General features: G+C 51.1%; 2 protein-coding genes across 2 annotated transcripts; one reads left to right on the forward strand and one right to left on the reverse strand.

Annotated features, from left to right (window-relative positions):
* mtm (phosphatidylinositol-3-phosphate phosphatase) lies at positions 1 to 5739 on the forward strand. Its single transcript, XM_003747186.2, has 15 exons — positions 1 to 208; positions 888 to 1013; positions 1252 to 1343; positions 1458 to 1518; positions 1633 to 1775; positions 1879 to 1968; positions 2092 to 2288; positions 2401 to 2759; positions 2876 to 3036; positions 3139 to 3253; positions 3453 to 3589; positions 3677 to 3802; positions 3890 to 4044; positions 4153 to 4258; positions 5061 to 5739. The coding sequence occupies exons 1-15, from the start codon at positions 178 to 180 to the stop codon at positions 5208 to 5210; spliced, it is 2049 nt and encodes a 682-aa protein (XP_003747234.1). The 5' UTR covers positions 1 to 177; the 3' UTR covers positions 5211 to 5739.
* Positions 5740 to 13583: 7844 nt separating this feature from the next.
* LOC100900467 (protein quiver) lies at positions 13584 to 14295 on the reverse strand. The gene is made up of 4 exons (XM_029112544.1): positions 14237 to 14295; positions 14089 to 14148; positions 13822 to 13933; positions 13584 to 13727 (listed from the first exon to the last, which is right to left on the reverse strand). The coding sequence occupies exons 1-4, from the start codon at positions 14286 to 14288 to the stop codon at positions 13625 to 13627; spliced, it is 327 nt and encodes a 108-aa protein (XP_028968377.1). The 5' UTR covers positions 14289 to 14295; the 3' UTR covers positions 13584 to 13624.
* Positions 14296 to 14739: the final 444 nt, after the last annotated feature.

Here is a 14739-nt window from a genome sequence, read left to right on the forward strand (position 1 = left end):
AATAACAATACAAGCAGAGACCCAAGTTGGGCGTATTTTCTGTCAGTCAATTGTCAAATGGTGGATGGTGTGATTAAATGAGTGTTTGTTCCTTCTGAGTTCCCGGATACCTACGGTGCTTCGGCCTCAACTCTCCTTTGATAAACCCCCCAGGAGCGTTCGACGCAGCGCCGGAAAATGGGTGATGAAAGGGATTCGCAGGATTCCGGTGAGATTTCAAGGATTGCTCGCCAGCTTCCTCCCGCTTGGTATAGGGATTTATGTTAATCATGGCTTAAGTTATACCGGTATAATCCAGCAGGGGATCCTTTGGGCTCTAGTTCAAGACTAAAATGCCTCCTCCGTCGCTTTGACAGCAACTGGAGGAACCTCTCCAGCTCTGTCCAGTGTGCTTCTATCCGCGAATAATTTTTGGTGGAGGTTCGGTGACTGGAGACTGCATTGCAGCTGACTTGAGTGTTTCGACTTAGACGGGTATTCGGGGAACCTCCGATGAGAGATTGATTTCGTACGACACAGTGCTCAGCAAGCTTGCCGCCGCATCGTAGGGCCCACTGACATCCGGTTCGGGATATTTTCGGTCGTCGCTCTTCGCGGCGCACATACGTTGCCCACAAAGAGGCCGATCCTGTTTAATTTTGCAACCCTTTGGGTTTGAGTTACCTCATCCCCGCAAAATCCAAGCACGTTCAACTGATTGAGTGGGAGTTGCGGAATGCATGGATAAGGATCGACATCGAGCAAAGAGCACCCGCTGGTTCCTGACCCTGCACGCGAGACCCTGGTTGCGAGCGCCTCATCTCCACTGCAGGGGAAGCTCCTCGAGGAGCTTCGAGTGCCGCGGCGTCGATGGCGAGTAACGAAATCGTTCTCTCTTCTCTCTATAGGCTTGGATAAATCTTCCATGTTGTACGAAGTGACGAAGTCTTTGGACACGCTGCTGGAACTTTCGTCCTCTTCACGAGAGACTTTTAACCTGAATGCGTCAGCTGCTGCGAGCTCGACCGACCACGGTAAAGGGAGGCGAACCGGCGACGAAGTCTCGAATGTTATGCCAGAAAGTAGCGTCGGCGTCGTAGAGACCGTTTCAACGAAACGTCGAGTTTCCCGGAGAATGCGTCGGTCGCTCCCGAAAAAAAACAATGCTAGTGCTAAACCTCGACAGACGTCAAGCTCTTGCCTTAGCGGTGGGAAGGCTCATGGACGTCAAAGGAGAAAGAGGAATTGACGGACAATTATATTTCTCCATAGGTGGGAGCGTGACGCCAACGTCGAGCCTCGTCTCGGGTAGTGCCTCCGATCAAGGATCCAGCAACGCGAACACCATGGACAGCAATGCTCGAGTGAGTCGTGCAAATCATTGTTCGAACCACGACGCCATGGACGCGAGTGTTTCGCCACGCTTCTCGTCTCCTTAGATTCAGATGTTCTAACAGACGTCCTCTCTCTTTCCGCAGAAATCCCTGAATTTCGAGGATATCCCGCTTCTCCCCGGCGAGAAGCCGCCCCTGAAAAATGGTATGTTGTCTCATGAAACCTGGACAGCATAATAATGCCTCGAAAACGCTTGCGACGTCTCATCGAGCTCAAGAACTCGGCTGATCTATGAACGACGCTTACCCCAACCCACAGCTCAGGACGTGTCCTATCTCTGCCCTTTCCACGACCCGATTCGAGGCACGCTCTACGTCACGAACTACAAACTGTATTTCAAGAGCGTGGATCCCATCTACGTTTTGGACGTACCTCTAGGAGTGATTTCACGGATAGAGAAGGTAATTCAACTTCGATTCAAAATGTTCAGGCCGATATAGGGATCTCTCTACTTTCATAGTATGACAAAGGGAAGCCGTGACCTGACTTTCCCATGATCTCCAGATCGGATATCACTCCTCGAAGCAGGAAAATGCGTATGGGATCGAGGTCGTATGCAAAGACATGCGGTCACTTAAATTCGCACACAAACAGGTTTGATTGACGTTTTGCCAGAGCTCGGTGGACGATGATATAAGTACCAGATGCGATCCGGATTCTCTGCAGAAGGAAGTTTGTATCGAAATAATTTGAAATTTTTCTCATTGAATCCCTCAGGAGGGACACTCTCGTCGCGACATCTTCACGAAGATGACACAGTACGCTTTCCCCTTGACGAATAACTTGGAATTCTTCGCGTTTGACTACTCGGAGAAGTTCCCAGAGAATGGTTGGTCGGTATACGACGCAGAAGCCGAACTCAAACGTCAGGGATTGCCGACAGAGAGCTGGAGGATTTGCAATAAGAACTCCGGGTAAGATCTCTAGGTTATTCGTTGAGTAGTTAAATATACCTTGTACCCTTGTACGTGAACTCGGACGAAAACGGAATCAATCATTCAGGCATTGAGGGTGTCCCTCTTTCAGCTACAAGCTCTGCGACACGTACCCTGAGATTTTCGGGGTTCCCGCTTTAGCAGATGATCCCATGTTGGAAGTTGTCGCGGGTTTCCGGTCCAGGGGTCGACTTCCGGTGCTTTCCTGGATCCATCCCGAAACTCATGCGACCATCACACGCTGTGCTCAGCCTCTGGTTGGGATGGTCGGCAAGCGGTGTACGGAAGACGAAAAATACCTCAGTTATATCATGGAGGCGAACACGCATTCGTCCAAGCTGTACATTATGGATGCGAGACCGCTTGTCAATGCTGTTGCGAACAAGGCTATGGGTGGAGGTTATGAAAGCGAAGATGTCTACAAGAAGAACGCCGAGATCACCTTTTTAGGTTCGTATCCCGTACCTATTCTTGGGCTCGTCAGGAACGAGCCTGATTATCTGTGTCTTTCATTGTGAGTTGTAACTCATGTCTAGTACCCGGCGAATTTCTTTCCCTCTCTACAGATATTCACAATATTCACGTGATGCGAGAGTCTCTACGGAAGCTCTCGGAAGCCTGCTTTCCGAACATCGAAGACAATCACTGGTTGTCGAATGTCGAGAGCACCCATTGGTTAGATCACATAGGGTGTGTGCTTGCCGGCGCCGTGAAAATAGCATACAAGGTGAGCACGAGGAAACAACTAGGGTTGATCACATCATAAGACATGTCGGGCTTCCAAGGATTCGGTGAATTCGGTCCTGGCTCATCGAACATTCTCGCTTAGGTCGAGGGGAGCCGGTCTTCGGTTCTGGTGCACTGTAGTGACGGCTGGGATCGAACGTCTCAATTGACATCGCTCGCAATGCTGCTCCTCGATCCCTATTACAGAACTGTTAAAGGTGCGTATTCGAACATGTCCGTTGAATCAGCGTATTCTGCTCTCCGTAAGGGCGAGTGAGGGCACATCTCGAGCTCAATGCAGTCGAGATCTTCAATGTATCGCTCAGGGAAGACAGGGATATTCTCGAAGAATTCCCACGATGACTTCTCATTCTCTCGGCTCCGATCTGTAATTCTTTATTTATCCTCCGACCACAGGATATCAGGTGCTTATCGAGAAAGAATGGTGTTCTTTCGGTCACATGTTCGGAACGCGTTACGGTCACGGTGTCGATCATTACTCGGACTCGGATCGAAGTCCAGTATTCGTGCAATTCGTTGATTGCACTTGGCAGGTAGGAAACATACTTAAGTTTCCGGAGGTAATCGTCTGCTCGATTACGACAGCTCTCCTACATCGAAGAACCGCGGTATCATTCTAGGTCATGAAGCAGTTCCAAAACGCATTTGAATTCAACGAGAATTTCCTGGTCACCATACTGGACCACCTGTACAGCTGTTTGTTCGGGACTTTTCTGTACAATAGCGAGAAAATTCGAGGGGAAAAGGTGAGTTGAGCCTGCACCCCCGACCTGCCTCCGAGGAGGTCCTCGAGACTCCGGCATTGGATAACAATGAGAATTCGTCTCTCGCAGAATCTCAAGGAAAAAACGCAGTCTTTGTGGTCAATGATCAACTCCAACATAGACCAGTTTGTGAACCCCATGTACACTCGTTATCCCCAACAAAGTGTGCTCTTCCCCGTCGCATCTCTCAGGAGGATCCGACTGTGGAAAACTTACTACTGTCGGTAAGTGGCCAGCATTGTGGATAATGTCCGATGCCTTCGAGCGGGAGAGTACCAATGCTCAGCCCTATCTCTATAGCGCCTATTCTATCCATTTTCGTGCCTTCCCAGATGGAATCCTCGCATGAGGTCTCAACAACCGCTGATCACAAGAGGAGTCGAATTGCTTCAGCTGCGACGTCTCCTACAGAAACAAGTGGACGAATGCCTCAGAGAGGTGAGCGCCTGGTGTCTGGGAATCTGCCCGTTCGTCTATGTACGATCGGGGGAGCAGATATATATAGCTGTGATGTTACGCAGGACCTCTCCGACGATGCATGCGCCCTCGTAGAGGCCGACTGGGCACCAGCTCTTGTGTCGTCGATCCCTGCGTGTATATCCGGAAGTCATCTGCGGTCTCGACGATCGATACCGATCCGTGTTCAGGTCGATTGACTTCAGGGCTTCCAACGTCTGGTCTACGACGCGATGTCGTGCGCGATAGTCGCAATGGGATCCGAATGCTCCATCGAAAATGTAAATGATCTCAGAGGGTTGGCCGAAAATCTGACCTGAACAGTTCGCGCTACGTGGAAGCACCTCAAGGCTCGAAACTCCGTCGATCCAAGCTACTCAGGCTCCCGGAATTTCCGACATGTCATGTCCGTGACTGCTCAGTGCTGTTGGAAACAGGGTCTCGGAGAAATAGTGTCGGCTTCGACCAAACCGAGAGATACGGATTGAGGTCCTAGTCGTGTCCGTTACCGAGTACGGGGAAATCGCCCGTTACGGATGACTCTGCGACCTTGATGCACGACGAGGTCCTAGCTGCAGAGGGAGACACTATGAATCTTCCGGAATCGTCGAGCTCGCAAAATAGCACATATTCGATTGTTCCTCAGACCGAGTCCGTGCGACCGACTCGTGTGACTCGTCGCCGGCGTCGGCCAATATCAGTAGACTCCCTCTCCAGGAGTCTCTGCGTGGACGAATGATAATGATAATAATCGAATGACTAACATCAGAATTTCTTCCGTCAGGTTGCTGCGTATCAGGCTAGGAAAAAGGACAAGGAGTCCACCTCTACCTGCGGAGTCACTCGTAGTGGTGGGGGGAACCCTGATCCTGGAAGTAGTTCTGGGGGCAGCAGTCCAGGAGGCCAGAGTACCCATCAGCCGGTGATGGTTTGACCCGATCTAGAAATCTAGAGAATATGTAGGTTGGACTCACTCTCGAGCAAAACGCCCTTTTCCTGACAATTCGATCCGCAAACGTACGGAAATTCTCGATAGAAACTCCGCCGAAGCTCCTGATTGAGCTGATTGGGATAAGCAGAAAATTCGATCCGAGAGGAGTCGAATTGGAGGACGTTGGCGCTTTTCCCTCGCTCGATATATCGGAGCTTTGTAAGGGAAAAGAGATTGTGAGATCTAATGGATCGAAGGCCGAGTTCTACTCATTTAAGCTTTACTTCACGACGTAAGAGAACGCAATCGGGAGACAATGAAAAGGTTCTGCATTTCATCAAGGGTGTTCCATTCTTAATTCGCTGAGCTAACGGCTCCATAGGTCACACCCCAACATCTCTCCAGGGACGAGAATCCACGCGTTTTTCCGGACATCATAATTTGGGAAGTTCCTATGAGCCGAGGAAATCTACGAGAACTCATGTATTGGGTGGACCCATTAATTAGTAGGATGAATAAACGAGAAGAGCTTCCATGGAAGAGAGCAAATCATTCATTACCCTATCTCTTGCTCAATCTGATCCCTTGATTCGAGCCATCAACATCTCGGGCGAAGAAAGCAAGCTAATGCTCGCATGGACTTAGTCGCTTTTTGCCGAAGTCAGTATGCAGTCAGGTTTCGGATAGTAAAAGTCAGAAGCCTCTCGTGTAAGTGCTCGTTTGCGGGAAGCCGTCAGGGTACACGGCGATCGGTGACACGATAGAGAAGGGCCACAGGAATGGAAAAATTTGAAAACATCATGACAAACATAAATATAAGAACAGACTAAAAACGTTCTCCTCCTCTCTCTCCGTCGACGGCATGGCGGACCGGAACCTCTCGACTGCGTGGAGTTGGTCGAGGCCCGCCAGATGAGACGGCCACTTACAAATCTGGGATCTGAGAACCAAGATGAGCGTTCGTTGATAGCGCAATCGCAAAAACGCGCACAGACGTCTGCACCGCCATTCATCGCCCTGAAACTAAGAAGCGCTTTCGAGTAATCTTCCGACTTTTTCGGGCACCACACATCGCGAACTCGTCGACCCCCGGCGGAGCGGTGGGCTCCCAGAAAACAATTTTTTGCACGGCTCGGTTTTTTTGGCCACCGAGGATGTCATGGTGTCATGGAGCAGCGAATGCGTCCCGCAAGGCTCTCGGTCGCGCTCTCCGCTCGAGGAATGCGCGACACTGAGCGGGACAAATCATTTTTCCGGCCTAGTCGGGACAGGCCGTTCCGACGGGGACGATTCCCGTGAACGAGACGCTCTCGGCTTGGTTTTCTGTCGATTTCCATCCTCGGTTCTTTATCGCCCGCCAACAGAACAAGAAAAACATCCGTCCAATTGGAGAGCGGAGATTGTCTTCGTGACTCTGTCGCTCCGCCACTCACTCCGAAGTGGGCGACTGGGTCGGTCCGTCGCTTGGTCGCTCCCCTGCTCCCTCGCTCGACCTTCGTCAGTGGCCCGCGAAATCGGCTCGCTGCTGAAATTGCCTCCGGTCTAGATTAGCTCGCGACCCAGCCTCGGGCATTCCTCTATCTTTTCCAGCAGCAGGCACGAACTCGTTCGGAATTTCACTCTCGTCGAGGCTGTTCCGTCCGCGACATCTTACACCCCATGTCCCGGCGTGCCGTCGCTGCGATTGACGACAAAAACCAATTAGACCGCTTTAAACTCTCAGTCTGAACGAGGACTTTTTTTCCGGAGGGAAAAGTGCTGCGTCGCCCAGACGAGACTCTCCGACTCCTAAAACTTCGGACAAGTCTCCTGCGCCATATGAGAAAGTTCTCGTCACCTCTTTTTCGTCAAGAGGCCAGATTTCAGGACCCCCGGTCGCAGCGTTTGAGCTACAGGAAAACTAGCTCTTTATCCCGTGTCGATGGAAACTCATCTTGAACAAAAGCTCGGAGCTTCGAGTGACCGATGGCGTAAACAAAACAATCCGCCATCGAGTACGCCGTCCTCCTCAGGTCTGTCTGCCGCGGACAGCTGACAACCTCACGAGGATCTGGGACGAAGTCTTTGAGCCCACGAGCAGGGATCATATTAAGTCCTGGTCCTGGTGCAGAAAGCCCCTGGTCTTGGTGCCTGTTACCCTTTGCCTCTCTTGTTTGCTTGAATCCTTTTGTCCGTCCAACGACACGGGACGGTGGTGGCGTGGCGGCTTTGTCTCCGCTGTACCGTAATCATGCGCTGAAAAGAGCCCCGCGAGAGTCCTTAAACCGCCGGTAGGTCAAGGGACGACGCCGCATTCCGTTGTTCAGCCGAGGGATGATTCCGTGTGTTTGCTCGCGTTTCCGTCGTCTTCTCGGTCAGCGATCCGCTCCTCCGGTCGGAGTCGGAGAGGCCCGCTACCGCCCGGAGGGAACAATTCGATCTCGTTCCAGGACTTATCTCGCGAATGGACGAGAGGAGTAATACGTCGCCGCTTCGCGATTCCCTGGAGCTGCATTTTGGAAAACTTCCTTGATCTCGACTTCGATTCGCTAATTTCTCCTCGAGCATTGTTCCATCCACCCACTCGAGTCGCTCTCTGATTTCCTTCCGCTTATTTTCTCGCCATCCGATCCGATATTCAAAAAGGTTCCGGTGCTTTGACGGCTCATGGGTTTGGGAGCAGATGACGCTGAACGGAAAACCGATTCCGTCTTGATTGGCAGGAAGAGGCGTCGGTAGGGGTGGTGGCAGCGTTGGTGGCCATCGGACCGCCAGCCACACAGAGGGTAAGTCACTTGATTGGTATGTGCGATCTCGTTTTTTCCCGGAGCGAAAACCGCAATTTTCTCGAACTCCTCCGAGGAAAGGGAAGAAACGAATGGAATCTGAGGAGCGATTGGCCTCTCCAAACTCTGTTCCAATGCCAGATACACTCTTGAATAGCATAGATCGAGAGAGCCGGAGTCATCCCGCGGAAAGATCGAAGCCTCCCCGATCGGGACTCGAACTCGAGATTGTAAGCCCGGATCGCTTTTGGGCTCTGACCGTTCGTTTGGATAAGACGCTCCGATAGTTCACGCCGATTCCCCTTTCGGACTTGGACTTCAAGCAGGAGAAACGGCAGTCGTCGAGTGCAGTAGATCGCAGAGGTGATAAGTGGAAAGCGGGAAAGTGTCACGCGGCGATTCCGGAAGCGAAGCCGGACCGCTCGAGAGCCAACAGGAAGTCGAGGAGATCCGAGTTCAACTCGACGACACAGAGAATCCGTGTCCGGAAGAGAAATCGAGACAAACGACGCGACGTCGCTTCGTTAAGAGACCAAAGTAAACTTTGGGAAACTCGGATCGACATTTGCTGTGGCTCCGGAGCGGCCGCGTGATGCTTCTCGCATCGGTTCCTCGCTGGGGGAGAAAATCAGGAGCAGCCGAACGCAACGGAGTCGTAACCTCTCTCGGTTCCGGTTCGGAGGATGAAGTTATGAGAATTCCTCGGAGTTCACCATTGGGGCAGGCGTATCCGATCCCGCGCCTCACGCCCATGGATCGATGCCCCACCCGTACGTTCCCTTTTTCAATTATCCGGAGCCTTGAGCCGCTAGATTATCGTTATAAATCTGATCAGAGCGGGAGTTTTCCCGAAAGCCGAGCTCGATGACATCGACAGATGGCTCCGAGCATTCTCAGATACAATATGAGTATAAACGTCTCCGAAGGGCTCGGATACGAAGGGAGACGCGGACCGCGAATATTCCCGAGAGGCCTTCGAGGAGAGGCGGAATCATGGCCGATTGACAGATCGGAGGCTTTCGACTTTTTCGCAGAAGTCTCAGAGAAATATCGGAGCTGCCGAAGAGAAACTCATCATATACGTTCTCCATCCCTTCATATTGAGAATGATGACCTCCGTGCTGCTTGAACTCCATAATGCGGAGCATCCGCTCGCGGGGATGGGAGCTTTGAATATCGAGGGGAATCATGTCTCCCGCTGACTTGGAAAAACTTCACTGCGACACTGTCTTCGAGCGTCGTATACTGGAGGAGACGTCGGATGCGTCTCCCGTGGGAGCCGAGAGCTCTTGCAGGCGTTCAGCGTTCGCAATCTCCAAAGAATACTTCAAGCGTATATCAGTTTCACGCTCCCTACGGAACCTCTATCCGTGGCCGTCGCGCATGGAACGGATGCTTGTGAGCTGCAATCGTAGCAGAGTAGCAGAGCTCGCACGCCTGTGTTCCTGTTTTGACTGTGTGCTGTGCTTGTTTGATGCTCCAGGAGACGCTTGTTCGGGCGTCCTTCGGAGAGTGAGAAACCGGAGTGTCATCTCGTTGAAATCAATTTCCTGTTCGGCTCGCTCACGATGAGATTGCCTGGACGAGGGCCGCTGCAATTCCTTGCGAGAGCGACAAATTCGGAGACGCTGGCAACTTCGAAGGGAGTCGCTGCCAGATGAAAAATACGAGATGGAAGATGCATCGGATATACCTATAACAAGAAGTTCTGCCATCCACTGAAAAAAACGACCCCACGCGATGGAGCGTTCTTCCTCTCCAGAAGACTCCTTCCGAGAAACCGGCGGCGATCCATTCCAGGGACCTCTCAGCAGATGCATCTATTCCTGATCGATTACTTCTGCGTGATCCGATCGCTCGTCCCGTGTCGCGGAGGAACTAAGCCGGAGAGGGCGCTGAGCTCAGGAGGGAGGCATCTCCGCTCAGACCCCCGTCGGGCTCATCGATGTGGAATTAGGTTGCGAAAGCGATCACCTAAACGTCTAGGCGCTTGAAAACTCCGAGCTCGTGTTCCATTATTAAGGGGCTTCACAAACTGGTCTTCTCCGGTGAGACATCCGCCAAGGAACTATTCCGGGAGAATTCTATTCGTGGAGTCATCTGCTTCGTCGGCTGCCGCGGTAGATCTTATTTTTAAGGGGGTGAGGGTTGCTTCCCTTCACGGATGTTGTCGGAACAATCTAGCCATGTGACCCGTAATTTTCTAGAGCGATCGCTGGACCTTGTTCCGCTTTTCTCATCGGCAGAGGGAATCCTGTTGGAGGGAATAATCATTGCCGCTCTCAGCGGCGATAATCGAGACCGTCCGAAAGGCTCATGAGAAGGAAAACATGTGATTCAAAAGTTTAGCAACAATGATTACAATATTATTCATTCCATCTATCTATAAGACATCGACTCCTCATTATATCTCGATATTACAATAACAAAATGGCTCGTTTGCCTAATTATTGCACTCATACGTACGTAGATGATGGCAAGCTTTGATTTGTTTCTTTGACGATCAACTCACATCGGCTTCTGCATCGATTGAGCGACTGACTGATTGATCGATCGACTGTCTGTCTGAATCAATGAGCACGGAGGTGTGAAACCGATCGAGTAAGGTTTATTCACCTGAGCTGATTTCGAGTTCGTGAATTGTTCGAATTCATTCGTAGGTTCCTCACCCCTGTCGGACTCTGATTGATCGCGAGCGTCGAAAAGCTGTGTATGCGGCTGAGGCTGACAGAGGTTGGGGCACCATACTGTCGATTTCCTCGCTCAGGAATTATTTTCGACCGTCAAGCCTGCTCTGACGATATAAGTGCAGAACATATGTCCGGGACTTCGTCGAACCGATCACAATCGACGTATTTCCAGAGACGGCTTCAAGAAGAGCTGCGTAGATTCGCATTGGAGTGATCCGAGAGATCTTCAGTCCATCAATTCTCTTTTATATGGAATATGCGAATAGTGGAGAGCGAAGCCGGCGATACTCCACGAGATTCTGTTCGGATTCAGGGATCGACTTGCGGCTCGCGCACTCCAGATCGTAGATATATCGTTCGCGCTTGTTAATTATGCTTCTGTCAGCCACTTAGTTTGTGAATGAGCCTCTAGCAATCGATCAAGCGAGCTTCCACGATTAATGGATCAGATCAAACAGCCCCTCCCGAAAGCTCCACGAAGCTGCTGCTTGTGCATGCTCGATATATTCTGAATCTGTCGTTACTCTTGATTCCAGTGTTTTCCTGCAGCAAGGGCTCTTCTCCCATCTTCTGCACGGTAATACTGTATTTAACGTCCGACCGAGAGCGCTTCATGAAGTGTAGTCCTATTGAATGGGCGGGTTTTGTACCAACAGAATTCACGGCGTCCTTCTCCGACACGAGCGCCCAGGATTATAAACTTCTCCTCGCATCATTCCCATATCGAGATCTCATGAGATCTCGTCCACTTCTCATCTGGACTCTCTCTCTGTTCTGACTGTACCGATTTCTACTCCTGAACATTTTCCACCTCGGCAACTCTTTCACTTAGGACCCGTCAGAACGAGTCACTATGTAGCCGGTGCACGTCGTGCTCACTCGTGTTCACGCATACTCTTATTGATTGATGCTCCGAGACTTCTCTTGCAGAACAGAGCAGAACATTACGAATGCTGAACCAATGTCTTCCTCGGAGGATTCCGACTTGGCTATGTTGAGCAATACTTGCGATGAATCGAAGTCTATATTGGAGTGAAACGAGAGTGATAAGCTGATGCTAGATCGAGGCCCGCCTTTGCTGCTACAGAGGATGCAGTGAGAGTTTGAGATGGTTCTTAATTCTTCTGTGGCAAGGAGAGGGGGGGGGGCGAATACCGCAGGGACATTGAATCGGTGTCATTCTGATTCGAGAAAATTTCAAAAGTCATCATGACCCATCGATCACAAAATTCCAATCCAGCTGTCCCACAGATGACGTCGGAGCCGTGGTAATGGGATCCAGTTTCTGCCCGATCCAAGGAAATTGAATTTGGGATCTTTTTGCAAACTTTTTTTGTTTTTGCTTCGAATCTTTGCTACGTTGCTTACGATGGAATCCGTCTCGTACGAGGGAAGGTTTCCGATCACCTTCTTTATGTACAGTTCAATTCTCGGAGAAGGTCAAGTTATTGACTCTGGTGTGAGGCAGAACATCCTAAACGAAACTGAGAACGGGAAGCGCCGGAAGATATTATTGAGCACAACCATCAGGCTCGAGAGCTACACGATTTTCCGCATTCCGTCGCGGGTGAAGTGAATTTCGTCGTCTGCTCCGCCACCCACGTCTTTTGCCCTAGCCCGAAATACTCCTAATCTCGAGCGATCTTCTCCTGTTGCTCGACATGATTCAAGGATGGAAAAACCCACGCGTCGTTATTCGCAGCGTCCCAATACTGCGCAAAGTCTTGGTCACTACCGTCCCCCCTCGGAACCCGCTACTTCCAACTCGTATCCGTTTCTGAACCCTGAAATACCGTCGATGCGGATCCTCTCATTCCCCGAACGCCCCATCTTTGGAAGAGACTTGAACCTCATCGGGCTCCGCTGGGCATTTACTCCGCTGACGGCTTCCTCCAGAGCCATGATTCCCAAAGTGTCTTTTTGCGATTTTCGGGCCTGCCCAGGATAGAGGGGCTGACGGGGGTCCACGGCTTGAACGTCTTGGGGAACCACTTCTCAAGAGACAAGAGCTGATGGGGTGGTTTTGATCGTCTCTTAAAAATCCTCTCGATCCCAAAACTCTCTCATTTTATCTGCGTCCTCGATGAGCCATTGTGCAGCCGAGTCTTACAGAGCTCGCTCGATCCAACTCACTTGCCGTCGTGCGATGATTGCCCCCATCCCGCCCCGTAATGGTAACCGGAGTTCGGCGCGTCAGCTTACAGCGTTTTGTCATATCCCCCTGTCGTTATTATTCCAGTATGTTCGTTCCTCGAATCATTTGTATCCAGGCAAGAATACCCACTCAGTCGTTGCAAGTCTCTCACTCTTTCTTTCCTTCATTTTGTCAGGCAGTCTCGTTTTTCTGTACATTACTATATCATAGTGCTGCAGTCGCTGAGGTGCAATAAATGTGTGCTGATGGAGGAGTGGACGATGAGAGCAATTGCCGAAACCCCCAGCACCTGGATGACGTCGTCGAATGGAGCTGGTTTCCGGTGTGGGAGTTTTGTCCTGAAACAGCCGATTCGGAAATAAAGTCAAACTCTTCGCCGGTACTCGACCTCTCGCACCCCGGCCGCATCAAGTTCGCCAGTGCACCACCAACTCACCTCAGCAGCAAGTCCCTGTACCCCGGTTCGAAGAAGTGATAATTGTTTTTCAGAAGAGAGCTCATCCAGTGATCCCAAAGTGCACCAAACCAAAAATCCGGAGAACTTCCTGCATTACAGAGATCACTTTCACAGAAGCACATGTGGCCATTACCATCACTTTCCTGCATACACACATGATCGACTAGGAACAGGTTGATCTGGAGACTGGATGTGCACGTCCGCCAGACATTCGTGCCCCTTTTGACACCTCCGGACGTGTTATGCGTAACGACTTTCACACAGCATCTGAAAGATTGAATTTTCGGAGTCTGAGCACAATCCACAACGCTTTCGGATGCTTCGACGAGCATTCGCTGAGAATCTCCGATCTATACGAGTCCAGGACTACGAAGGAATTCGGGAGCCTCGGCCGTTTTTGGAGGAATCGTTGAGGGGATCGAATCTCTACGATTTCGTGCTCGTTTCCCAGACCTGAGGCAATGACCTTCTTCAGAAAGATTTGGGAGGGAAGGAGGTCGCGATGCTCCGCTGGGCGGGAATGTCCCCTCACCGATATCCCACTCACCCAACGCATTTTTGTATAGGAACACCGATGTCATAATATCCAGTAAAGTTCCACGGATCGGCACAATTCGGATCCAGTGTTGAATCACAGTTATAACAAAGAACTCCTTTATCTGAAAACATGAATTTCAGAGCTGTCATGCTCGACGTCTTTCTTCAGAAGCCTACAATCTATGGGGAGACCCCACGGACGAAGGCGGACGCTCGACGCAGCGTTCGAAAGCCCGAAGCTTTCTGCAAAAATTATAGTGTCCGTGTGGGAACTCACTGATGCACTCCTCTTCTGCGAAAACGGCCCGATAGCAAACCGAGCTGCTCAATACGGCCGCTGGAAGAGAGCGAATTATTCCTGTGTTAAAAAGCGCACTAGATTAGAATTCTCCACGATTACTCATCGCGCCGACAAAAGAGCCCACCTGCGACCAGCAGCAGTCTGAAGAAGAAGCAGCTGGCGTAACTGCAAATCATTTCCGTCTGCCGTCAACACCTGCGTTGCTGCCGCTGAAGGGTTTCCCGCTGTGAAGTGGTGAACGATGAGGAGCAAGAACATGAATCCGGATTGTCGCCGCGGCTGAGCGGCTCGATCGAGCGTCTCGATGAGTCCGCCGAGAACCGGCAGCGGCTGAACAAAAATCATGAATCCGAAGACAGCCCTCCGATCGATTCTTACCTTTCGCAGTCTTCCCGGCGGGTCAAACGGCCACCTTTAGGTCACGGGTGGACCTTAGATATTCCGAGGAGGCCAGGGCGAAGCGTTCTGCGGGGAGAAGCTATGCGTTAGGAAAGTCCTCTCCGTAATCCCCGCCTGTTCAATGCAATCAGACGTCTCAGCTGCGAAGTCATAAGGCCGCAGTACTCGTATAGCAGCGCTACGTCGTACAGCCGGTGCACACCAGATGAAGAGAATGCGTCAAAGCAT

Source organism: Galendromus occidentalis, unplaced genomic scaffold (assembly GCF_000255335.2).
Source record: "Galendromus occidentalis unplaced genomic scaffold, Mocc_1.1 scf7180000077514, whole genome shotgun sequence".
Taxonomy (NCBI): Eukaryota; Metazoa; Arthropoda; class Arachnida; order Mesostigmata; family Phytoseiidae; genus Galendromus; species Galendromus occidentalis.